Below are 26,884 nucleotides of genomic sequence, written 5' to 3' on the forward strand. Positions count from 1 at the left end.
GTTCCTAGCCTCGGAAGACCAGAGAGGGCCTGTCAGAGGCCGCAGCCACACAGACGGACAGTGGCAGAGGAGAGACAGAAGCACCGTGAGAACTTCCTGCAGACATCAGTCCCTCCCCTCCCTGCCACTTACAGGGGTGCCTTCTCCTTCTCCTCAAAACTAAAATGGTACAGGGGCACCTGGGTGGCTCAGTCGGTTAAGCGTCTGACTTCGGCTCAGGTCATGATCTCGCCATTCCCGAGTTTAATCCCCGCATCGGGCTCCGTGCTGACAGCTCGGAGCCTGGAGCCTGCTTCGGATTCTGTGTGTCCCTCTCTGCCCCTCCCCTCCACTCACGCTCAATCTCTCTCCCTCTCTCAAAAATGAATAGACACTAAAAAAGAAAAACGTAAAAACATTTTAAGATGGTACAATCAGGTTCCCAGCACTTAAGCTTAAGTTTGAAGATGCAAATTAAGTTTGTAAAATGCAAATATCTGAGCACAAATACGTGTTGAAGACAAACTCCCAAACCACACGAAGGGCCGTAAGTCCTATTTCCGATTCAGATAGCAAAGTTCCTCAAGTGCCCCTGTAACTGCTGCCTCCAGTGTATGTCTCTTGCAGATGGGGACAGTCTAGTCATCCACCCCGCGGCTAGTCAGGCAAGACCGGGACGGATACAGAGCTTCAACACGTGCGGGTCGTACGCCCCTTCCCCCATTTCACTGCTCACTATTCCTAGACGTGCCTTGGCAGTGCACTACGAGCTTCAAAGCCTCGCCGTGCGACAAAACACTTGACGTCAACTTCTGAAATGATTACGCTCCACGTCCTGCGGACGCCCAATGTCCCGGACTGCCACACGGACAGCCTTCCAAGGTCTTCTCTAAGAACACCAGTGCCCGAAGGCGTTCACGGGCACGCCCAGAAAGCTTCACAGTCAAAGAGCCTGGAGGAAGGGGCGCCGCGGTGGCTCAGTTAAGGGTCCGACTCTTGCTTTCGGCTCAGGTCATGATCTCTGCGCAGAGTGCAGAGTCTACTTGGGATTCTCCCTCTCTCTCTCTCTCTCTCTCTCTCCCTCCCCCCCCCCCCCGCCATCCTCTTTCTCTCAAAATAAATAAATACACATTAAAAAAAAAAAGCTTGGAGGAGAAAAATTCTAGAAACTGTCCGTGTACATAAGCACATCGAAGGCTCTGAGCAGTCCTGCAATGAATAAATCAGTTCCTATTAACAATTCCCCAGTTTTTTGGGCCACAGAACTCTTTCTTCCCTTACTGTGAACAGACCTCCCAGAGAACAACAAACTGCTCTGTGCAACTTGCTCTGGGGAGGGTTCTAACCCCTGCGGTGCCCGATGCTGTTGCCACTAACCACACGTGACCACTTAAATTTGTATTAATTACAACAGAATAAAATTAAAAATCCAATTCTTCGGTTGCACTAATCACCTTCTAAGTGCTCAACAGCCAGATGTGGCCAGTGGCTGCCATACCGTACGGCAGAGACACAGAACATTCGGTCACCGTTGAGGGTTCTAGTGGGCAACGCTGTTCTGAGCAGGGCTGGCGGACTAGAGGCTGCCCCCGGCCGGTCTATGTAAATGGCTTTGCCGGCACACAGCCATGCCATTTGTTTACATATCGTCGGTGGCTGCTTTCCACCCCACGACAGCAGAGCCCAGTAGTTGCGCCAGAAACCCTATGCTTCCTAAAGCCAAAAGTATTTACTATCTGGATCTGAGCAGAAAAAATGTGCGATCCTTGCTCTAAAACCAACAATTGTTCATTCACCAACGTGTCCCGTCAGGTTCCTGCTGTGCGCAAGGTCAAACTCCAGGGGCTGGGCACAGAGCAGAAAACACAAGAGGCGGGTCCCTGCACTCCAAGGTTATGGGCTGTTGCTGGAAAGACCTTTCACTTGCTGAAGTGTTCTCTCCTAGGCCTCCCTCACTTTGTAAAGTTGCATCAGGGTCGATACGCACCTTGGGAGATTCTAGAACCTATTCGGTTTGGAGTATTTTAAGCTTGCACCTTACAGGAAGGAATTACTCTAAAAAAAAAAACCAAAAAACAAAAAAGCGTTTATTTCCTTTCTGGCAAAACAAAGAAAACACATTTTGAGGTTGCACACCTCCTTATTTTCACTCAGTGAAATCGCATGCTGTTCCTGTCTGGCTTCCTCAGTCAGAATGTCAGCAAATAAACAGCTTTTCTGTTTTCCCGATCAGTATTTTTTACAACTTACCCACATGACATCACTCTTACCCAGAACTTCCCCCTTTTCAAACAAGAGAACATACGAAGTCAATGAACACAGAAAAATGCAGTCAGCATTCTCCCTGGCCACAGGACAGCAACGTGCACCTAAATGTTCCAGGATTTAATATTTGGATTTATGCAAAAAAGTAAAAAGAGAAAACCCCATCTGGCCTGAAAGCGGAAGTGACTCATATCTGGACAGGACAATGTGAAAAGCAGATGGACGTTATTCAGCTGTTCGCAAATAACAGAGGCTTCTGGAACTCCGGGGCTGCAGGCTGGGAGGCGGGAGCAAGCGCCCCGGGCCGGCGCCACCACCCCACCTGCGGGCAGCCGAGCTCTGCTCCCGGAATCCGCCTGCGGTGGGATTCTCCCTGAGAAGGCACGTGCGGCCACGCGGGGCCTTGCGGCAGGCGTGGGGGCGAAGGTGGCTGATGTGGGGCGGGGGTAGGGGACGATTAATTAGGCTTCAAAGATGGCTAAACATGCTGTCAAGTTTGGAGCTCAGATTAAAGACCATGATCACGAAAATGAAAACACGAACAGACACTTGTCAAATTAACTAAGAGTTCACAAACTGCACGTGTAACGTGGCTTTAGCTGTTTAAAATGTAGAAGAAAGACTAAGTTACCGAAACTGACAGGGACTGTTGTGCTTGGTGGTGGAATGAGGAGTAGTTTTTCCTAAATCTCATGATTTTAGAGGGTACGCACTCCCACATACACACATCTAGTCATGATCCGCTGCTCGACTGGTAAAGTGACCCTGTCCCTCGCGCCTCCCCGATCAGTCCCGCAGACGGTCATCTGCCAGGCAGATGGGAAGCCTCACGACCTTCTGAAGAGTGCAAGCAAACGTGGCTAAATCTCAGGGGCTACAGGTCAACCCGCCACGAGGGGGTGGGATCTGCACTGCCCACAAAGACGCCGAGACTGCAAGGCCGAGGCCACAGGAGCACTTGAGAGGTGGACGGGGCTGCGGAGAAACGGGCTGGGGTCCGGACGGCACACAGGCGCGCCCGCAGAGGACCCGTGGGGCCAGGGCAAGGGCACCCGAGTCTAGACCAGCCTGCTCGCTCACATTGAGCTGACAAAGCACAGGCAGATGTGCGTGCTCCTAAAATTCTGTTTGTTCTAACTTTCCTTCTTTTCTCACTCAAGACGTACATGAGAAATCCTCTGTCAGTCCTGCAAGTCAGACCACAACCCGGCCTTCGATAAAACATCTACTTGCACTGAACTACCACTTTTGTAACTGGATCGATACCTAATTTCAAAAACCGATACACTGAAGTAACTGGAAAAGGAGGGAGGGAGCTCGTGTGGAAGAGAACAAGGGCACCGCCGGCCCCCCCAGGCACGGGCTCCAGCGTCCCGGGGCAGGACTGGGCATCTGGATGAGGGCGGGGCTGGCAAAAAGTCACAGACGGTCCAGGACCGAGCCAGACCCAAAGGCCTCGCAGCCGGCAGCCACAAAGCCAGGACCAGGAACACACTGTCTCGATGGCAGCCCTGGGGGCTCCTAGTTAAAGCTGCCACGCTCCAAGGGTCACCTTTGCCGCCAAGCATCTTCAGGTGATTTCGAGCATTGTCACATCATACTTATAAATCAGACAACTAGAGATAACGGCTTTAGTGTGTTCCAAGAATGAGTCGCTCTTTTGAAACTTTCCCTCTTTCGACCCTAAACTTTCCTGGAAAAAAGTGGGTAGAGTTGGAACTTTTCGGCCATAGATCTTTTACTTGATTTCAAGGTATCTTTGGTCAAACAGTTTAATTTCTTTCATTTTTTTTTTTTTAATGTTTACTTTCTAGAGAAAGAGAGCAAGTGGGGGAGGGGCAGAAGTGGGGAGGACAGAGGATCCAAAGCAGACTCTGCACTGAAAGCAGATAGTCCGATGCGGAGCTCGGGGCTCGAACTCGTGGACCGTGAGATCATGACCTGAGGCAAAGTCGGATGCTCCACTGACTGAGCTACCCCGGCCCCCCTAACAGTTTAATTTCTACATGTCCCACACGGGAAACCCCTTCACAACTTACCAAAACTATGCTACGAGCAACTACAGTCAGGAAAGCATCATTTATGACTGTGGGAAAAGATGAAAAATCACCCTCCCCCCCCCACCCCTCACAAACATCCCCTTTTGAGTCCCTATACAACGGACCCCACGGCTTCCCACTTAAAGAAAACAGAACCAGAATAACATTTAAGATGCATCCCGCTGAAATTTTTATCACTGGAATTTAGTTTTTCACTTGAAAACTGACAAAGTGTATTCTTCAAAGCCTCAGCTGAATAACAATGTTCCTCAAATATCGACTTTCTCCCTTCCGTTTGGTTGTCTGTGTTAATGGGGATCATTTTTAGAAGCACTTCTCCGGCTGTTGTTAAAATCTTAGCATTCACTACTATGTTGATTAAACTGAGCCTCCTTTCTGACATCTTTTCTAGGACATATCATGTTATAGTTAAAAACTCCATAATTTGTTTTCCTTTTTTTTTATCATCTTAGCTACCCTGTATTAAATTTGTTAGGTCTCCAGAAACAGAAATAAAAACAAGAGTGATGCATGGCATGATCTAAAAAATGTAAAGCTGATAAAAGAGATTTCTCAAGTAGCAAAAATAGGAAATAAACATGCACATATTCCATTTCAATGGTTAGTGATATGGCACTTGATCTAAGGGCCCGAGGAATTTCACTTATTTGTATATTAAGGCAAACATTCTATTCAGCCTTAGTATGTACCAGGCACAGCACTAACCACGAGTGACATAAACATTACAAAGTTCAAAGCAGTAATGTCTGAGCTGGACTTCAAAGGGAGGAGCCCATCTGGGCAGAGGGACAGAATGACCAAGGTCCAGGAAGGACAGAGCATGGCGTCTGCACGAGTCTGCTCGTGGCTGGAGCCAGGAACTCGGAGGAGTGACGAGACCAGAGCAGGGACGTGAGTAAACGTCACAGGGAGACACAGGCACAGACAAGGCAAGCCCACAAGCCCCAAGATAGGCCTCCCCCAGGCAGGTCAAGGTAAGCCCATGGGATCTGCTGCCACATGGGCTCAGTCTGAAACGTCTCTTTCCAGCTCAGAGACCTTGGGCAGATACTCAATCCCTGAACGAAAGGAACACCTAGTCCCACTTCACGGGACTGTGATATCAACTAGGTGCACACATTTTGAGGATGGCGCCTGGCGGTCAGTGCTGTGATAGATAGCAGCTGCCACCGTGCATGCCATGACATGCTTTCTAAATGGGAGGACTGTGGCCCAGCCACAGAGCAGGTCCCTGCTGGGGATGGACTAGGCGGGAGAACCCACAGGCGGCAGAGGGGATGGCGGCCACAGTGACAGGAAGAAGACTCCATGATGGTCCCCTGGGGCCACGCCAGGGCTGTGAGGCTGAGCCCCTCGTGCGGAACAGGGACGCCTGAAGGTCAGCACCAATCACGTCTGCGGGAAACTCATCGCAGGGGTGGCAACGGAAGTGACGGGTCCGTCTGGGCACATGGGTAGAGGCACCAGCAGGCCACCTTGGGGAAAATATTCACAGGGATCTGGGGTCCCGAGCAAGGGTCTCAGCTGAACTCTCAGATCTGAAAGTCATCAACAGATCAACAGAAGAGGCTCAGACAGAGCGGGAATGGGCGACAGAGGGGCCCGGGCTGCGCCGGCCTCTCAGGAGTGGACGAGGAGGAATTTGAAAGGAAACAAACACAGATAAGAGGAGGAGTGGGAAGCGTGTTACCGGGAGACCCGTGGAGCACGCACACCAACACTTTTGTGCGCACGATGGTCCACCACTTAAAAATGGAAAGAAACCAGGGGAGGACAGAGCTGGGGGGTCAGATACCAAGAGAATAGAAGAGCTGACCTGTCGTCACCTCTCGCGAGCGCAGCTTCAGAGAGGGGGTTGCTCAGAAGGTCGCAGAGAATCCCCTGCTCTTCCTGAAGCAGGGCTGGGGGCATGCGGTGGGCGTGCGTGCACGGGACACACACAGCCACAGCCCGCGGGACATGTCGCGGGGCTAAGTGGCGTCCTGGAAAATGTCTCACAGCTGGCTGGGGGACAGCCCCTCACTCGTAGCAAGTTCTGACGCCACCACGGCTGACTTCATGCCATCAACAGGACATCGAGAGACTAAACAACGCCCTACACTTTGAACAACTGATACAGGCCAGCACGAGTGGCTTTGGTACTGAGCACGCTGCAAACACCACTGAGCACACCGCAAGGTTCGCACGCCCCCCCCCGGTGAAGTGGGTCAATGGTAACTCAAGGTAAGGGCTGAAAAGGTAAAGATGCCCACTGTCATCCCTGTGGCTTCTCTCCATGGGGACTCAGACAGCTGAGTCCTGTTGTCTTAAGGAAGCCACTTGGGATGGATCAGCTTGACTCCTATGTCTCCGAGTCAGACTTTCTTTAGGGGATGAGAAACAGCCACTCGGATAACTCTGTTCTGTGGTTCAAGTGAGAATCATGGGCTGAGGAATGTAAGCAACCAGTTTTCCAAAAATAATTAACAACGCGAGAAAAGCACAGCGAAAGAGTCAAAAGAACAGCTTACTTGGAAATGCACCAAACAATGCCATGTCTTAAAAAGAAATGCAATGTCCTTGTGGGTGGGGAGATGGGCAGGTAAGGGAAGCAGCAGGTAAAATGAAATCGTAGAATCTGGATGGTAAGTACTTGCTGTAAAATTCTCAACTTTACTGGATGTTTCAAAGTCTTAACAAAATGTTGAAAAGAGTCAACAGAGAAATTAAAATGATCAAAACGCCTCAGCTCCAAAAGCACCTTTGAGTCCCCAGTGCAGCCCCAAAACAGTAACCTACTGCTGGGGTTTCAGAATTTGGGTTTTATTATCACGCTGCTTATTAGAATTCCTGCTCTAATTCTCTGCGGCGGGTTTTGTGTCGCCAAAAGGATGAGACTTTTGGAGTTCAAATTTTACGTCTGCTTCCATCATAATGTTGCTACAGGACAGACACAAAATCCTCAGGGGCACCCAACACAAAGCATCTATTTAAGTAAAAAAAAATAACAATAATTAAAAAAATCCGTTTTAACTTATAATATGATAAATACCTATATGTATACACTACATAAACAAAAACTCTTTAGAATCCTTAAGTTTAAGAATGCAAAGGGGTCTTGAGACCAGGTTTTAGAACCTCTGGCAAATGGCCTACAGTGCAATTAAGTTTACTGTGATGTTCAGCTTCATACAAGGATAATTTTTTAAAATAATTATTCCAACAAGAGAACCAAGTTACAGGACTTCTTTCACCGAGAGTATCATTAAAAGTAATTCCAATCTCACCTTGTACTTTTAGAACTGTTTCCCTAAGTCTCGGTAACAAGGAACCACAACGTGTGGGTTTGGGGGAAACGCATGGCAGCCCCGAGCAATTCAAGGCCCCATCAGGAACACGTGGCCCACTACCCACTGCTGAAGCCACATGTGCAAAGTGCTGTCCTGTGCTCCCTACCCCGGTACTTGAAGGTCTTCACGATACGGGGCACGGGGAAAAAGGGCACGATCACTCTCAACACCAACTTTGCAGACCACCACCCTGAACACAATCTGGGGACCGCAGTCAGTTTCCAGCTGCCTCTGAACTTTCATACAAAACAGACGTGAAAGTCTGACCTCTTTTATCGCTAGGGACTTCCAAGGAAGTAGAGAAAAGTCAAAACACAAGTAGAATGCAGAAAAGACAGCGAGAAAACCCTACAGTAATAACACACTGACTGCGGGTTTTGCCAGGAGCGTCACAAGAAGTGTGACTGTGAAAACCAACCTCACTGTCCCCCAATTTCTGGGCGGAAGAAACATATTATATAGGACCCCCGAATGGAGAATGCAGTGGACAGCCAAGGAGGCCTGGCTCACATGCTTCACTCCACCGATGCTAACACCGGCTCATCCGTGGGCTCTCGGTGCACCACAGCACGCGGACAAGGGAAGGCCAGGGAGCACAGATCTTCCAATTAGATTTAAAAAACAGGAAGGAGGGGTCTTGATAATTATGCCTCAAGGAAAAAGCACAATGGGAAAGAAGAAGCCATCCCTCCATATTGGGACGGTGCAGGGCATGGGTCCATGCTGGACAGCAGAGGGACAAAGGAAACACCACCTCACCGGAAGGCACTTCTCCCAGGACGACACGTACAAGGAAAAAGGATGAGAGCAGTTCTGGAGGGAAAAGTCCTTACAACTGAGTGACAACTGTCCACCCCGGAGGCAAGGCCCTGCTGCGTCTTCAGAACAACAGCCTCATCGAGGAGCGGACCGTGCTCCCAGCGCTGCCATGAAGACGTGCTGTTTTAACACCTGAACCTATCTACACACATAAATATGGTAGAGCAGTTACGACGTGGCTATTTCTGGCACATATGACCCAAGTTAGGGACGGGTGGCTCTTGTGATTTTGTCAGAATGGGGCTTTATTTTATTTTTTTGTTAAAAAAATTTTTTTAATGTTTATTTATTTTGCGAGAGAGAATGGATGAGCAGGGTAGGGTCAGAGAGAGAGGGAGACAGAGAATCCTAAGCAGGCTCCGTGCTGTCAGCGCAAAGCCTGATGCGGGACTTGAACTCAAGAACCGTTAAATCGTAACCTGAGATAAAGTCGCAGCGTCAACCAACTGAGCCACCCAGGCGCCCTTGAGGGTTTTATTTTAAAAACAAAGTATTTATTGAGGTGCCTGGGTGGCCCAGTTGGTTGAATGTCCAACTCGTGATTTCGGCTCCAGTCACGATCTCCCAATTCGTGGGTTCAAGCCCCACATGGGGCTCTGTGCTGGTAGTGCAGAGCCTGCTTGGGATTCTCTGTCCCCCTCTCTCTGTCCCGCCCCCTTCTCAAAATAAATAAACATTAAAAAACAACAAAACAAAAAAACCCGATTTATTAAACATCCGTGAGGAACACTGTGCCTGAGATACAAACAAAAGGGGAAACAGGCGAGTGAGGGAAGCAGCGGGTGGCCTCAAGTGTCCTGGGCCTCTTCATCACAAGTCCCCGTCCTGCACATCACCTCACTCGCCTCCTGTAAGTCCCCACACCGCCACTCAGCCTGCCAAATGTACGGTAAGCGCAACTCTGGGACTGTCCAGCTGGTGCAGGAACCAAGGACACTCGGCTTCGTCTGAGACGTGCCCTCTGTCGTCTCCAGAATGGCGCTGTCCAGTATAGCGGCCGCTCTCCACACTGAGCCATCGCAGTTGCAATGGAAATGAAATAAAGATAAACTTTCGGGGGGCGCCTGGCTCAGTTGGTTAAGCATCTGACTTTGGCTCAGGTCACGATCTCACGGTTCGTGGTTCCGAGCCCTGTGTCGGGCTCTGTGCTGACGGCTCGGAGCCTGGAGCCTGCTTTGGATTCTGGGTCTCCCACTCTCTCTGACCCTCCCCCACTCACGCTGTGTCTGTCTCTCTCTCTCTAGTGCTCAAAAATGAGTAAACATCAAAAATAATAATAATAGGGGCGCCTGGATGGCTCAGCCGGTTGAACATCTGACTTCGGCTCAGGTCATGATTTCACAGTCTGTGAGTTCGAGCCCCGCGTCGGGCTCTGTGCTGACAGCTCAGAGCCTGGAGCCTGTTTCAGATTCTGTGTCTCCCTCTCTCTCTGAACCTCCCCCATTCATGCTCTCTCTGTCTCAAAAATCAATAAAGGTTAAAAATAAAAATAATAATAATAATAATAATAAATGAATGACTTTCAGGTCCTCGGTTGCACGAGGCACATTTCAAGTGCTCAAAAGGCACATGTGGCTGGTGGCCACTGAGTGAGTGCGGATGGACACTGGTACATGATCTCTGTGGAAAGTTCTATAGGGTGGTGCCGCTCTACGATTTAGGACTTGTTTTGGTGTGGGGGCAGGGAGGAGGGTGCAGCAACTTTCATTTTTCCCCTTAATAAACATCAAGATTTGAGATTTTTACAGCCAAAATATATATGTTCGTATGTTGCTTAGAGAATTTAGAAAAACAACGCACCTTAACTAAGATGTTTGCGAAAGAGGAGACAGTATTTAACCAGACACCATCACACAGATCTGTTTTGCACACTCCAGTGTGCCTTCTTCCTTGGGCCCCTCGCAGACACAGACTCACCTTTGGAGTGTTTCCCCACAGTCCTCTTGGGCAGCGACTCCTCCGTGGAATGTGCTGATGTGTGTAGTGCGTTCTCCAAACTATTACTCACGCTGCTGACGGGAGCCTCGGTTCTTGGAGTTACCTGGGAGGACAAAGAAGTCATATTTTCTCCCATTTGGTTCATGTGGAATGACTGTTCACTGTTACCTGAAAGTCATTTATGTTCATTGTAGTTTCAAAAGTGTATACAAAACATATATATAAAAGCACACATACGTACACCTTCTAGAGGAGACGGATATAAAGCTTCTTGAAAACACCACTCCTACAGTAGTGGACTAACAAGCACTTCCCGCGAAAGAAGACGCTGCCCGTGTCCCACGCACCGCTGCGATGCAGCGGCAGCCTGGGCACCTGCAAGTACACGTGGGAGCTTGGGCCTGTGCCAGCGGTTCAGTCGCCTGCCCGGGAACCACGTCAGCCATGCTTCATGAATTACACACCTCTACCTGAGTAGAACCTTGTATTTTATTTCTTCAAGTCATACAGCTCCCTGTAAAATTAATTACACAGCAGGACTCAACTCTGTCCCGTAAAATCTTGAGTAAATGATAAAGTACTCTGAACAGAACAGTAAAGAAGGGAATACGACTGGATCTCTGTGGGGCACATATTCTAGCATCACATTACGATCCTACTTCTAGGAATTACTTGCACAAAGCACCTACTCCTGAGAAAAGTACGGGGGGCTGGGGGCGGGGGGCGGCACTCACAGCCACGGCGCCTGTAGGAGTGAAAACAGAAAGCCTCTGAAGCAGCTGTGGATAGAGACCCGACCAGACGGCAGGCGCACAGGCGGCCGTGGCACCGTGGGCACCGTGGCGGCAGCTCCGCAGGGAACTGAGCTCGGGCTTCCCCTCCCCACCAGCCCCTGCCCACGGGGAGGGGGCTCTGTGCGAATGTGCCGGAGGCAGGAGGGGACCCTGGGCACCTGGTGGGGGGGGGGGGGGGGGGACAAGAACTTTCCCCCCGCCCCCACCCCGGAACGAGCGTCAGTACCTGAAAATTTACAGCCAAAACACATGGAGTACTTGCAGGGTTCGGAAGAGGAAGTGACTAGTACTTGACTTGTTCAGAGTCACAATTTAGGACGTGTCAAAATCTCAAAGGATAATAAAGTTGAGATTTTCAAGTTTATCGAGAGAGGTGTGAGTTTTAAAGGGTGAGAAACACTACGCTCCACACACAGGGCAGGGGGAGGTTTAGGGGAGAAGAGGAGCAGGACCCCTGGTCCCCATCCTCCCCTGGAGTCACCGGCCCCTCGTTTCATTAGTTGGCTTCACCAGCGGGAGGCCAGAGGGCGCCCACCGAAGGACACCGTGAGCCCACCGCAGGCAGAGAGCCACCAGGACAGCACGGAGATGCCACCACGCCCGCAGGACAGTGGACGCCACATGGCCGTGTGCCCAGCGGGCTGCCGAAGCCCCTGCAGGAGGCCTCCCCACGCACACGGGAGACGCCACGCAAGAAAAGCAACCCTGCACGGTCTAGTTCATTTGGAAGTTCACGGAACTCACGGAAATAAATCCTGACTACCCAGTACTCCTCCAAAGAGCCAAGTCTTTTGGTAACACTTACCGAGATGTTATCAAGACCGTTAAAATTTTAAATTGCTTTTATTTGTAATTTAACTAAATTGGATTATTTCCCTTAGATTTGGCAAAGTTTCATCCATTGGTCTGAATATTCTAGAAAGGAACTTCTTTCATATTGAATAAGATAACAGAACCAACAGTTACAAAAATTATTTGCGGAGCAAGATTTTTAGTTCCAAACAGCAAATATTACTTTGGGAAGCAACTCAGGAGGTTAACCTTTTAACTCTTACGATAAACCCAATGCACAACAGCTTGAGTGCGATCTGGCCTGATGCGAGTGCGCCTCCACGTCCCCTGGGCTACCCTGCTAAGCGAATCAAGTCCTCGTCCTGATGACAGGGAGGCTCAGCCGTCCGAACGACCAACCAGAGGCGCCAACCTTGCCGGCTGGTTGGTGACGAACCTCTCCCGCACAGGCGGACACACACACACCGAGACCCCGCACGCACACCACCACCCACCCTGAAGCATCCTCAACAGCCACAAAGAGAAAGGTGGCCTCCAGACTCAGCCTCCGTGGGGAAGGGGCAGGGACGGGACAACAGCACCACAGCCGGGACGCCTCTGCGAGCACAGCTTCGGGCACCTGGGCCCGGGGGTCTCAACCCCGGTGTGCGCTAACCTCTGGGCCTGGCAAGGACACGTGCGCCCACCCCCTGTCCCATCAGCATGTCCACAGGGGGGCCGGGACCCTGGTCATGGCAGGCACCGCAGCCAGAGTCCGAAGCACGGTAGGCCGGTTGTCTGGTCAGCCCTTGCGAGGAGCAGGAGGAGGAGCAGAAGCAGGAGGAGGAAGAGGAGGAGGGGGAGGGGGAGGAGGAGCAGGAAGAAGCAGGAGGAGGACACCCAGGCAGAAGACAAAGCTCCTTCCGTGGGCGGGTGGCTGGGTGAGCTGATGGGGTGGGTCTGTGCACCACGGCCCCAGGGGGAGGGGGACGGGAGGGGGAGAGCCCAGGAGTTACCCCGGAACGCCAACCACCAACATAAGCAACCACGCCCGCCAACAATATAAACACAAGAAAGAAAACTGTAAAATCATAACCAGCGGAAAAGAAATCTTTGTTCGCCTCCCTGTGCTTTCAGAACGTTCTTCCTAGTTTTCCAAATGTTCACTTTTTCCAACCAGGCCTTTATCTTGAATTTGCTCTTTTGTTTACATTGAAAGCTCTCTTCGCCTGCATTTCCCAGAAATGCTGTGTTTGGGTTATTTTTGGTGAAGTTAATTTGCCCCATGTGACCTCCGCAGCTCAACTCAGATGCTCTCTGACTCACGCTCACAAGTGGAGCCCCAGTCATGAGCCTGATGGACACGAGAATAAAGACCTGATCGGTTCCAAATGTTGCCTCCTGCTGCGGCCACAGGAGCCACGAGAAGCACTCTCCAAGCACAAGCCTCAGCCCTTTCCACGAGGCCCCTCACTCGCTGAGCTCCTGGACGGGCTCCTCACGTCCCACCCAGACAGCCCCCCCCCCCCCCCAACCTACAGGGGACCGTGGCATCACCTGCTCCTCCCCTCCGCTCAGCCCGCTGTGGCTACCAGGGAGGGGCCTAGGGTGCCCCCGCCCCCTCGCTGCTGTCACATCTACACCTCTCGGTGAGGACCTGTCACAGCTCAGCGAAGGAGGGACTTCCCGTGTGTCCCATTCACTGCCATGTCCTCTGCGTTTCACACAGCACCCGACGCAGCCCAGACACTTGACGAGGACCCCTGAAACAGGGCTGCCTCATCCAGTCTTAACAAAAGCAGGATGAACCGAGCCAAAAAAGCACCTCTAGTTCAAAGGGCAGGTCCGCATGCTAAGCTCTGTACCACACAGTCGCCCGGGTATTTTGCCAGGTCTAATCAAGGGCCGCCAGGGCTGTACGTGTGAATGAAACCGGACTCCGGGGCCTGTTAGCGGCCTGAGGCTAACGGTCCGCCCGGGGGCTCCTCCGGGCAAGATGTGGCCCCGGTAACGGGCCAAGGCCCCGGCTCTGGGTGCCAGCCTCCCACCGGCACCGCCGCCTAAACAGAGACGAGGCCCCTGTCCCCAAACTTCCACGTGCAAAATGCTTCTGGCGTCTGAAACTCAAGCTGTGACTCAGAAGGTCAGGTGGGGCCCGAGCCTCTGCCCTTTTCTCAGGCGATGCTGATGCCACCAGAGTATTTCAGGATGGTCAGAACACCCAAAGGCCCGACAACCCCCCCAGGTGGGCTGTAAAGTGGAACCCCAGCACCGCACAGACTACATCACGTGAACCCCACGTCCCCTTCCGAGAGGGAGGGACGGAGATGCCAGAGGGCGCGCAGGGGCTGGTGGCGCGGCTCCTGCCGGTGCACATGCTCCCTGCTCTCAAGGGTTTCCTCGGCGCCGGCCTCCGACGAGACCGACCCTGCAGAACACAGGTGGCCTGAAACGTGGTGTTGAAAACTCACTTTAATATTCATGGACCGGAACCACAACTTTCAGAAGAGAGTTTTAACTTTTAAAAAATCGATTTCATTAAAGATCGTTCAAAGTCATCGGACGAGACAAAGCCGGGCAGAGGGCGGGAGGGAGCTTCTCGGAAAAACCCGGTAAAGCGGTCGTTAATATGTGGAGAAACTGAAGGCTCGGGGTCCTCGTTGTGCCGTAATGTAAACGAATCTTCGGTCACCAGGGTAAGACACTGAAGGGGCTGCAGCAGGCGACAGAGAGCCTCCTTTCTCCAGAAGGCGGTGGTCTTCGACGGTGAGACCACCTGGAGACCCTCCTGGGGAACTCCTACGAAAGACGATGGCCTTCCCTCACCATGAAGTTGGGAGTTCCCAACTTGGCCCTCAGCTGCACGAAGGACACTCAAAACCATTTCTCTGCAAGGTCCTCCACGGCAGTGACACTCGCAGTAGCAACACACAGCGGTTCGGTGCTCGTACCGTGGGGCCGGAAAGTAGGTGACGATGACGCGTGTGTACAGAGCCATAAACGAGAGGCCGGTGAGCCAGGCTGTGCCGTGAAGGGGTGGTGAAGACGGGACTCCAGCTTAAAACGCAGGTGTGCGTGGAATGCCTGAGATGTGACACATGGCAAGAGGCCACGGAGAATAAAGGAACGGAAACGACTAGAATTATGAGCACCCTTTACACCGTTCTCACCCTGGGTGCAATCTGCTTGTACCCACCCCAATCTGCTCCACCCTTCTCTTGAACAGCACAAGCAACCGGTGCCCATCACGACTCTCCCCAAGGTCAGTGGACCAGTAGGGGGCAGTCCCAGTGCGGGTCACACCGGGGGGACAGCAGAGCCCGCTCGCGGAGGCCACAGCACTGGGTCCAACAGCCCCTGCTGGCTGTGACGGTGGCCAAGATCCAACTCGCTCAGGTCCAGTCTCCCCAGGCGCCAAGTGGGGATTAACGGTGCCTACCTCACCGGGGTTTGGTGAGAATTTCAAGTAGCGGCTGGACAAACAGTCAATATGCAACACAATGTCCGCTGCTACCGTCACTGAGGCGGCCGGTCCGGTTGGGAAGCGGGAAGCGGGAAGCCAGCGGCACAAGCGCCCTGGCAGAGACCAGCTCTGTCTTCCAGAGACACCTGTCCAGAGACACCTCGGAGGTCCTGGCGGAAAGAAAACCTCTTCCGTGAGGCTGATTCTCCTCAAGGGCAAATCGACTCCACCGTCTGTGCCCGCGGCGCCCGGGGACGGGCTCCAGACGGCCACCAGTCCCTGTGCCCCTGCGTTGGAATCGGGGGGCTCCCTTCTGCAAACACGCGTGCCACTTTTCAAAACCGGACTTCTCCATGACAAGTGACCACTTGCTCTACAACTAGCACGTGACAGCTGACACGCTTATGTGTCGCCTGAACCACAGCTCCGTGACATGCTCTTCAGGGCCAATGCTCCCACTGTTACGATGGGAGCAAACTCAGCCCCCAGTAGCAGTGGATGTAGCCACCATGCATCACGCCGGGACAGGACCTCCAGATCTACCAATCCCTCTGGGAGTTCCCTCTCCTAAGAACACAGTCGGTGACACAGTCATAGGTCTGTGTGCGAGGAAGTCTGTCTTAGCTTTAGAAGAGCAGAAAAGGGGTGCCTTGCACAGCGGGTGGTGTGACTCTTGACCTCAGGATTCTGACTTCAAGCCACACACGGGGTGTAGGGATCACATAAAAATAAAATCTTTACTTTTTTTTTTTTTTTTTTTGAGAGTGTGAGTGAGCAGGGAGGGGCACAGGGAGAGAGAATCTTAAGCAAGTTCCATGCTCAGCGAGAGGCCCAATGCGGGGGAGCTTGATCCCATGACCCCGGGATCGTGACCTCAGCAGAAACAGATGGATGCTCAACGGACGGAGCCACCCAGGCGTCCCATAAAAATAAAGCCTCTCTGGGGGGGCTCAGCTGGTTGAGCGTCCGACTCCTGATTTCGGCCCAGGTCGTGATCTCGCAGTTCACTCGGTTCACGGGATGGAGCCCCGCGTCGGGCTCTGCACTGACGGCACAGAGCCTGCTTGGGCTCCTCTCTCTCACGCTCTCTCTACCCCTCTCACACTTGCATGTGCTCTCAAAATAAAGAAGTAAACTTAAACAAATACACAAATAAAATCCTCAAAAATAAATAAATAAGGAGCAAAAAGTACATATACAAACAACAAATACCCAGCAAGGTTAGTATCTACACGTGTAAATACAGATCTACATGGTTAAATATTATGCAGTCTTTAAAAAATAACTTCAGAAAACAAAAGGCACAGGAATTCATAACTTGTCAAGGGTGCACGCACACAGACAGGCATTAAAGAAAGAAGAAAAATGTACCATAATGCTATAGTGTTTATCATCTTTGGGCGATTTTTAAAAACATTTTTCTGTTTCCCAGTTTTTCTGCAAAGAACAGTTACTCTCAGAACTAGAAACGAGTTAGAAGCCACGAAGTCTCAGCGTAAGTTAACCTCCTACAGGACGGGGAACATGACAGGAAAACAGAAGCAGCTTCTGAAAACCAAACCCCGCAGCTCACCCCCGAAAGGCTGTCTCCTACTCTCAGAGGCGCTGAGGGGCCATGACAGGCGGGGCAGATGCTGCCAGGGGACGGGGCATGGGGGACAGACCAGGCAACACCTAAGCCAATTCCAAGGGAGGACGCGAACCCCGCGGCTGAGGCCGAACTGGAGAAGGAGCCACACCAAGCGGAGGAAGGGCCTTCCAGGCACAGGAACAGAAGTGTGGAGCCCCGAGGCAGAAAGGCCTTCGCGCCTGAAGCTTCGTAACGCCAAGGGGCAGCAGGGCCGGGCCCTCGGGGACAGGCGTGAGTTAGTTCCACAGGCTCTACACATCGAGTCACTGATTTCCAGTCTATCTTCCAAGCAACTCACCTCCACACCGGAAAGAATACCATCTGCTAAATACTCCTAACTCAATGGGAAAAAATACATAAAATCAAAAAGCAAAGCGATTTGTAAGCATTTTACTAAAATAGTAATTATGCGTCTCTCAAAACCAGAAAAAGAAAGTAGATAGTTTAATAGTGAAAGCTATTTGCTGACTTAGGCCAAGTGAAAGCCAATGCTAACCAGAAACTGTTTTCCACATAAAAACGTTCCTTTTTAAAATGTCTTACCCTGCAGCTGTACTCATTAAAAATGAGAGAGAGAAAAAAGATGACTGCTCAAAATCTCAGTGAAAGGTACCAAACCAAGCCCTCGGCTAGAGGGGTCCCGGCAAAGTGACCGTAAGGCCAAGTCCCGCCAGCAGCCTGCAGAGCAGGCCAGCCTCTAACAGCCCGCCCAGCCCTCGCCCTGCACACCCGAGCAGCTCTTACGAATTCGGATCCCAGGGCTCCCACCGCAGGCCAATGAACTAGAACCTGAGGGGGCGGGTCAGGTACGAACGGCTCCTGGCGTCCAGAAGCCCCGCCAGGGAGGCTCTGCAGTGCAGACTCAGCCTGGGTCCCAAGTCAAGAGCCCCAGCTGCTAAAGATGGGATCTCCAGCCACACGCACCTGCACAGCAGGTTAAAGTAGTGCCCGATCCGCACCCTCGGCGGCAGCTAGGACCCAGACAGTGGCTCCAATGGAGCCTGTCACACTGCAGGTGCTCAACAAACAGCACAACTCTGTGCAGGCGTGGCACCAGGGCTTCCGTCTGAACGGCCACACCCCCGGCCTCCTAGTCTGACTGCACCCGAAACGCAGTGCCAGCAGGCTTGGTGTCTTCTCCAGGGAACAGGCGGCAAACCCAAGGTGCGGGAGGGGAGGGAAAGAACTCAGCGGTCGCTGGAGAAAGGCGCGAAGCTAGCAGAAGGAGTAACAGGCGACCGACCTCAAGGGAGCACACAGACCCGCTTTTACAAGCGGGAGTTTAAAGGGCACGGCCGCACGGGAACACCCAATCTTCATAAACTCCGAGGCAACACCGCATGGGAATCTGAAGCAATGCGTTCGGGAAGACAGCACCCCCCCACTTCTGGAAAAACTTAAGTCGTGTGACCTGTGTGGGATCGAAAACGGGGAGCAGCGGTCGTCGTCCCCCCCCCCCCCCTTGTGTGCACTCGGCTGCCTCCGGAAGGGCGACAGGTGAGGCACCCACCGCAGGCTGTGCCTTCAGACTTCTACACACGCTACGGTTACTGTGCATGTATGTTTGGGCCAGAACGATGCTTAAATATTGGGGTTTTCTCTGAGAAACCGTCTCAGTGTCTGACAGTAACAAGTAAGCTGTGGTACAAGGACCATTTTGGTTCCCAATATAACATTCACCTGCTGAGATGAACCGTTCAGAGCGGTCAGCACGTTAAAACGGTTGCTTGATGACCCCCGGGAGATACCGGCCACGGCAGGAGTTAGGTTACAGAGCATGCAGGCGTCCAGGACGGGAAAGGACAAGCACTGAAACAAGCTGGAAATGAGAAGAAGCATCTGGATGAGAAGAAGAGCGTATCAAAGGTCCACAAGGTGTCGGTAAAACACGCCCTTGGGTTTTATTTCTATACAAGCCACAAATTCCATTTAATGAGTCTTGACTGGATGCCTGTTAACAGCAAGACAGAGGTGCTCAGAGAGTCAGAGACCAGACCCCTATGGTTAGCCATGCAGGGAAAGGTCAGGCCAGAAGGGGCTCAACTGGATTGAACAGAAAAGACACAGAGGCCAAGAAATTCCAGACTGACCTCCTACAACAGATACAACAGATCCTCCATCAACAGGTAAATGGTATCTGTCCCTAGGAGCCGCTTGACGATGGTGGGGTGGGGGGGGGGGGGGGTGCAGAGCTCCAGATGCCCAGGGCGCCTGGCTCTGTTCCTCAGCACCCACTCGGGGCCAGGATGCCTCATGATCACCCCACTTAACGTTCTCAAACGACCCTCGTATCTCATCATATCATCGGTTTCTCCTCCGCACAGAACCTCATTCTTTGTAAGGACAAATGTCACCATTACTGTAAAACCCTCCTTCCCAGCCACACCTCCTTAGAGAGAATCAATCCTCCCTGCACTACGTGGCCCACATTTACCACAACATTTGGTTCTACGTTCAGTAATGATGGAGTATTTGGACCAACCTTCTTGCCGAGAACCGTAACTCCGAACAAAGTATAAAAACCAATCAACTGAACACGACCAAAAGAAACTAAAGAAAGGTCTACACTTAGAAAATGGGATTGGTACCAGGTGTGCTTCATGACCCCTGGGCTCAGTCCTCATCAGAAAAAGCAGCAGCCACAGCTCAGACAGCACTCCTCAGTCCTACCGCCTTGACGAGCCTGAGATCTGGTAAAATATGACAGCGCTGAGTGAGGGAGAAGACTGTGACAGAAGAGTGTCCGAGAAGGGGACACGTCTAGTCCTGCATATAAATTCTGCCCACACCTCTGCGTGAGCCCTGAATTAGGCACGCAGGCCCCAAGGAGCCAAGCTAAGACCAGACAACCAGAGGTTGGGGCTGCTGGCCAACAAAGGAAGAGAGTTCTGGGGTTTGGGTCCGGCCAAATGTAGTGCCTATTAAAACAAACACAACAACAACACGATACTCTGCAGGAGGACCAAGCAAAACCCAGAGCTGGTACAGGGTCTCACTTGCAAAACCCAAGGGGCAATCTGTAAGCACGAGACACGTAAAGAAACAAGAACAAGATCCAATACAAAGAGAAAAAGGAGGCCATGCCCAAGAGGAATCACACGCTGGAATCAGAGCCAAGAAGCATTAAGTGGCAGTTGTTACAAGGCTCAGAACATAAAAGAAAATGTATGTGGCATAAGAACCAAAGAATATCTCAGGAGAGAAATGGAAACTCTTAAAATATGAAAATTCAGGCAGCAACTAAGGTGTCCCACAGGAGGTGAATGCATCAACTGTGTGCACCACACGATGGAATATTACTCAGCAATAAAAAGAGCTGTCAAGTCATGAAAAGGCATGAAGGAAAATGAAATGTTATCTGAAAAGTCTACATACAGTGTGACTCCAGCCAGATGACATTCTGAAAAAGGCAAAGCTATGGACGCAGGGAAAGACGAGGGGCTGGAGGCAGGGAGGTGCGCAGGCAGAGCCCGGAGGGCTGTCAGGGACAGTGAGACCGCTCTGTGTGATGTCATGGGGGACACCCGTCCTTATGCGCTTGTCCAAGCCATAACCTGTACAACACCAAGAAGGAGCCTTGATGTAAACCGCTGACTTCGGGTGATTACAATATTCAAGTTTTCTGCGAACCTAAAACTGCTCTAAAAAAATTAAGACTTAAAATCATAAAAAAGAATCCAAGTAGAAATTCTAAAATTAAAAAAAATGCTATTTCTGAATTTAAAAATCCATTAGATGAGCTTGGGGCACTTTGTGGCTCTGACCCTTGATTTCAGCTCAGGTCACAATCTCACAGTTCGTGGGCTCAAGCCCCACATTGGGCTCTGTGTTGGCAGCATGGAGCCTGCTTGGGATTCTCCCTTTCCCTCTCTCTCTCAAATAAATAAACTTTAAAAAATCTATTGGATGAGCTTTACAGCAGTTTGGAATTAACAGAAGACTTGCAGAATTTCAAGACAGATCAACTGAAAGTGTCCAGCCCAAAACACAGAGAGAGAAAAAGACTGGAAAAGAAAAGAAAAGTTTCTAACACCTGTGGAATAGGAGACTTAACGTACCTACAGTTGGAGTCCCAAAAGGGATACTGAGATACCGAGACACAAAAAACTATGGAGAAATTATGACTGACGATTTCCCAAATTTAGTAAAAGGCATGAATTTACAGCTCCAAGAAGTTCAGAGAGCACCGAACAAGCTAAACTGAAGAGGGCAACGCTGGGCTGCCCCCCATACTGCACAGGCCTCCCCTTCCTTAAATGCTGGAGCGAGACGGTCAGCAGGGATTCCTACATCTGGTGACGGGTCCCTGCAGTAACACAGGCAGAAGCAAGACACTCTTGCAGGCACGAAAACTAAGGAAATTTCGAACGTGCAGACCCGGACTCCAGAAAATGCTGAAGGAATTTTCCAGACTGAAGGGACACGATAACAAGCAGGCTTTTTTTTTTTTTTTTAATGTTAATTTACTTTTGCAAGAGAGAGAGAGAGAGAGAGAGAGAGAGAGAGCGCGCGCGCGCGCACGCGAGCGAGCAGGGGAGGGGCAGAGAGAGAGGGAGACAGAATCCGAAGCAGGCTCCAGACTCTAAGCTGTCAGCACAGAGTCCAACGTGGGGCTCAAAGTCGGGATGGTGAGATCATGACCTGAGCCGCAGTCGGACGCTTCACCGACAGACACGCAGGCGCCCCCAAGCCGGCTCTGTAGTGAGTAATGAAAAGCACTGGAAAGAGCAAATATGTGGGCAAACATAAAATGACATTTTCTTCTTAATTTTTAAAAACACATCGTATTAAAGCAAAAAGCGGTCTCACGTTGCGGGGTTTACAGCTAGTGCAGAGGTAACACACAGGACAACCATGGCACGAAGGGCGGAGAAGGTAACTGGCTGCCATACGAGAGCGCGACCCCGACATCTGGGCAAGCGGGCGGCACCCACTCCAGTGCAGCACCCTGCCCAGGGTGTTCCCTGGACCCACCACCGCAGGTAATGCCACAAGGCTCACCGGGGGCTCAAACGGAACTCTGACGAAGGTTTAGCACAGGCGACACCAACCAGGACCGGGGGAAACAGATTTAAAGGTGGGAGGCGGGGAGGAGGAGGGGGAGGCTGGGGGGTGCCGAAGGGGACAAGTGACCACAAGAGGCGGTGACGGGAACTCCTATACCTCGACAGGTATGCGCTACAGAGCTTCCCACGTTTACCGAAACGCTGACAGGGTGCCTTCCGCGCCTTTCTCCAGATGAAGTTCTCCCGTGAGCAGGTGGACGCAGGGCCCTGCGTGCACAGCGGTGAACTGGTGGCGCCACCAAGGCCGCGGAGAGCCGCGGCCGACACCCGCAGGGGCCGGGACAGTCCCCCCTCCCCCCCGCCAACACCACACAATCTTCCGCTTTTCCCCCTGACTTTTAATAATAAAGTAAGGCCGTTCTAAAATATAATTTTGGCTTCACGTAATAAAAATAGCCCCTTATGTCCTCTTTGGCAAATTACTTACACTTAACCTGTTTGCGTCTGTTTTGTCACCGCTGAAACGGGGACAGTGGCGGAGCAGTCACGAGGGCTAAGTGAACAGGTTCGGGGCGCCTGGAGCAGTGCCTGCACACGGCAAGTGGCATTCCCTCCCACCACCTGCTCCGTCCGCCGTCTCCGTATTGAGAATTCAGCAAGAAGGTCATTTGACCGGTAAACCAGCCTCCTCGCCACCAACACGAACGCGTACCAGGTCACGGGCCTCACGCCTTCGTGAGCTCGAACAACCGCCCCCACGGGTGCCCTCCGGCGAGCAAAGGTGCCCCGCAGGGACGAGCCCGCCGGGGGCGGGGGGGAGGGGGGGTGGCTGCGGGGCCAAGAGACCCCAGACCACAGCCCGGATCTCACGCCGCACGGCAGGGCACGCGACTCCAGCCCGGTGCCTACGACGGGGCTCGTGACTCTGTTAGCGCGGCACAGCCAGGCTGTCAGCAGTGCCCCCAAGACTCCACATCCTGTTGAAATGCCCAAAAGACATGGGAGAAGGGATCCCCTTCCCCGTCAATTAATTCGCGTCCTTTTACAAAGTTATTTTTTTCTCGTCTAGACTAAGTTTCCAGAAGTTCCTACGTATACATGCTTTAATTAGATTCACTGTGAATCAGTATGAAACCTGAGGATACATTTCTTTCCAGTAATTCTACTGAAGCTTTTATATAAAAGTCCCAAATAATTAAGACAACAACTCTATAACGCTCCCTCCTAATGAATCTGATGTCCATGTTTAAAGTATAGAAAATGCAAACGAAACTTTGATTGGCAAGACGAATGGTTATTAGTTTATCGCCATTCTACACCAAACAAAAACAGCGGGGCTCTCCGCGATTTACACTTTTGTAAACAGCAGCCTTGCAAAGCTCCCACCACCACTCTGACACGAGACTCACAGGAGGCAGGTCTACACAGCACCAACAAGCGCTCAGCAGACTGGTCCATACACCTGGCTCTGTCCTGGGGTAGTATCACCCAAACTACCATGTGCAGAGAGGTGCTCCCATTGGAGGCATTCGCGTGCCAGCTTTTGAAGAATAAAGTAGAACGCCGACGTTAAAATCCACTAGAAACCTACAGCTACGTGACGTATGAGAGAAACAACCAATGAACAAAAGCAACCAAGGAAGAGTATGATTTGGTAACAGGTGTCACTGACAGGACCACAGAAAAGCACTAAGGAAAAAACATTTTCACTAGGGTGGCTTTTTTTTTTTTAATGTTTATTTTTGAGAGAGAGAAATCAAGAAGCACAAGTGGGAGAGGAGCAGAGGGGGGGAGAGAGGGCGGGGGAGGGGAATTCAAAGCAAGCTCCATCCAGGCTATGAGCTGTCAGCACAGAGCCTGAAGCAGGGCTCAAACCCAAGAACCACGAGATCATGACCTGAGCTGAAGTCAGATGCTTGACTGACTGTGCCAGGCACCCCATCTTTTTTTGTTTAATGTTTATTTTTGAAAGGGGAGAGCACAGAGAGAGGGAGACAGAGAATCCAAAGCAGGCTTTGCGCTGTCGGTGCAGAACCTGATGTGTGGCTCGAACCCACGAACCACAAGATCATGACCTGAGCTGAAGTCAGACGCTTAACCGACTGAGCCACCCAGCGGCCCCTAGGGTGAGCTTTCATCAACATCCAACACCTCCCTCCCACTCAGATTTCACAGATGCTCAGGACACAGCCCCTGTGGGGTGGCAGGGACCACAAGGTTCTGGACTGAAAGAGACAGTCTCTGCCCTCCAATAAGTCAAAGTCTGGTGATGGAAATTTAAAGAAACACACTTTAATATAGTAAAAGATATAGGACAGGAGGAAGCCATAGAAGGCTTGTAAGTGTAAGCCAAGAACTGGGGGCTGGGGAGTCCCAGGTGCCAGGTGTCCTGTCTGAGAGGTCAGTACCTACAAAGGTTCAGGGGAAAGAGGGATTGCAGTAAACATAAAGAACCTCGAGTGTAGACAGAGGTGAGTACAGACAGGCAGTAGGCAGATCACAAACGCTGACGCACGCCATGCTAAGACCTGCACGCCAGAGAATAACAATCCTTCCGGCATCTCACCATGGCACCTGTTGTTAGAGGCTGAGAGTGGGGTCAGGGGGACAGGTTGTCACAGTAGACGAGACCCAGTCAGTGGGATGGGTTGTCACAGCAGAGTAGACCCTGGTCATGAAGATGGGTTGTCACAACAGACTAGACCCAGGTCACGGAGATGGGTTGCCATAGATTAGACCCCGGCCAAGGTGAGAAGTTAGACATGTCACTGTGATTTCTAGGAAAAGTTACGGTACCAAAGTTTCAGGATAATTTAATTAAAAAACAAAATAAAACAGCTACGAGTTATTTCTTGCAGACTTTAAACAGTGACATCAGCTTAATTCTAAAGGGAGATCATCACTCACTTGCGTGCCAGCATGCCATCTTGACTCAGGGGAGGGAGAGGAGCTACACGAGGCTAGGGGTTGTGCTTGATCCCTGAAGACTATTTTAATCTATGCCCGGGCTCCCTGGCAAATGGCCCCAAATCTAAGTGCGCCTGCACAGAAGTGTGCCATAGATGGGACCATCGTGTCAAGTGCGGCGGGAAGAAAGAGAGGGAGAGGGACAGACAGGCAGGGCAAACACTGACTCGGACGGCAGTGTCAACAGAGCAGAAACCCACGAGGATGCTGAGGACTTGGTCACTGACTGGAGGGAGACCAGAGAAGGCCAACGACAGGAGAGGCATGGACTTCTGGCTGGGGGTATCAGGACCGGGGTGAGGCAGTCAAGGACAGTTAGAGGGAGCTTACCTTTGGGCATACGGAGCTACCTGGGACCTCCAGCTGGAGCTCAGATCTAGCTGGGCATGCAGATTTTGAATTCATCAGTGAGAATACCATCATCAAAAGGGCAGGAAAGCCGAGAGACTGAAAACACTGAGAGAAGCAGGAAGAAGGGAGTGCACTGCGAGAATGAATGGAGGCGGAGATTCTCAGCAGGATGCTCAGCCAGCCCAGGAGCCTTTAAGCCAGCATCCAAGGGAAGCACCTCCACAACCATATTTGCCTTAAAAAAAAAAAAAAAAAAAAAAAAAAAAAGGAAGCACCCTCCCCTGGAAGATAAGAAAGATAAGGACTGAAAAGCATGCAGCGAATCCTTCAAATAAGAGGCCGTCCAGATAAAGACATCAATGAAACTGAATAAGCACAGTTTAGAAGTCACCCCACATATACATGGGGAGGGCAGCATGATGGCATCATTCAACAAATGGCACTGGGGCAAATGGGTTTTCATCTGGAAAGTATAAAACCAGCTCCGTACCTTACCCCAAATAAATTCCAGATGGCTCTGTTAAATGTAAGAGGAGAAACCGCGCGAGTTCTACCAGGAGGCACCAGAGGGAAGGCACACGGCATCACAGGCGCACGGCCGTAACCCATCGCGGGCGTGATGATGTGTACAATGCAGAAAGTATAAAGCATTTCTAATGATGACACAAAGCCCAGTCGCCACACAAGATTGATAACAAGAGCGCTAAAAAGAAACTGCATGGCAAAGTCAACAGGCAAGAAAAAAACCCCAGGAAAACAAATACTTGCCACTTCTACTAAAGACAAAAGGACAACTTCCTTGAAACTTAAAGAGCTCCTAACAATAAAGATCAACAACTCGGCAGAAAAGGGCAAAGGATATGGAAAGCTTGCCAAAAATAAAATGCTCGTTTTTTTAAAAGTTTATTTATTTTAAGAGAGACAAAGAGGGAGCGGAGGAGGAGTGGGGGCAGGGGTGGGGGAGAGACAGGCTCTGAGCTGTCCCTGCAGAGCCTGAAGCCCGCTTCAGAGTCTGTCTCCCTCTCTCTCTGCCCCTCCCCTGCTCACGCTCTGCCCAGCTCTGTCTCTCTCAAAAATAAACATTAAAAAAAAGATGTTTTTGAATGTTCCACCTCACCCACGAGGGGGCTCACCCATGAGAACAAACCCACCCCACCCTCAGAGATGCTGCCCCCCAGCCACGACCCCCACCCCCTCTACCGCCGGGAGGTGTGCAAACAGACGCTCACACATGCCACCCCGGGTTCCAGAAGACGGACTGGGGCAGTTGCCTGCACTCACACAGAGGCACACACCCCGTGGCCTACCAGCAGTCCCGTTTCCAGGCTTCTAGCCCCCGGGTACACACGCATCCAAACATGAAAGGCCGCACACGTGTCATGTGTAGTATGTAAACGACTGGATTGTTTATAATAGTGACATGGGAACCAAATGCCCTCCCTGGGGACCCACGAAACCAGAACGAAGACGCTCCGTGGCCTGATGTGGACTGCATGTCCAGAACAGCTGCCA

General features: G+C 51.4%; 1 protein-coding gene across 4 annotated transcripts in view; it reads right to left on the reverse strand.

Annotated features, from left to right (window-relative positions):
* ZCCHC14 (zinc finger CCHC-type containing 14) overlaps nt 1-26,884 on the reverse strand; it is a 57,627-nt gene that overhangs the window by 23,853 nt on the left and 6,890 nt on the right. For all 4 annotated transcript variants that reach the window (XR_014136142.1, XM_081791330.1, XM_081791329.1 and 1 more), the window contains exon 2: nt 10,370-10,493. Coding sequence is in view for 3 of the 4 variants with exons in the window: in XM_081791330.1 (XP_081647456.1) it covers nt 10,370-10,493 (124 nt within the window). In the remaining variant the exon portion in view is untranslated. The remainder of the gene's footprint in view (nt 1-10,369; nt 10,494-26,884) is intronic.

The sequence above is a fragment of the Panthera onca genome, chromosome E2 (assembly GCF_046562875.1).
Source record: "Panthera onca isolate mPanOnc1 chromosome E2, mPanOnc1 haplotype 2, whole genome shotgun sequence".
In the NCBI taxonomy this organism is placed as follows: domain Eukaryota; kingdom Metazoa; phylum Chordata; class Mammalia; order Carnivora; family Felidae; genus Panthera; species Panthera onca.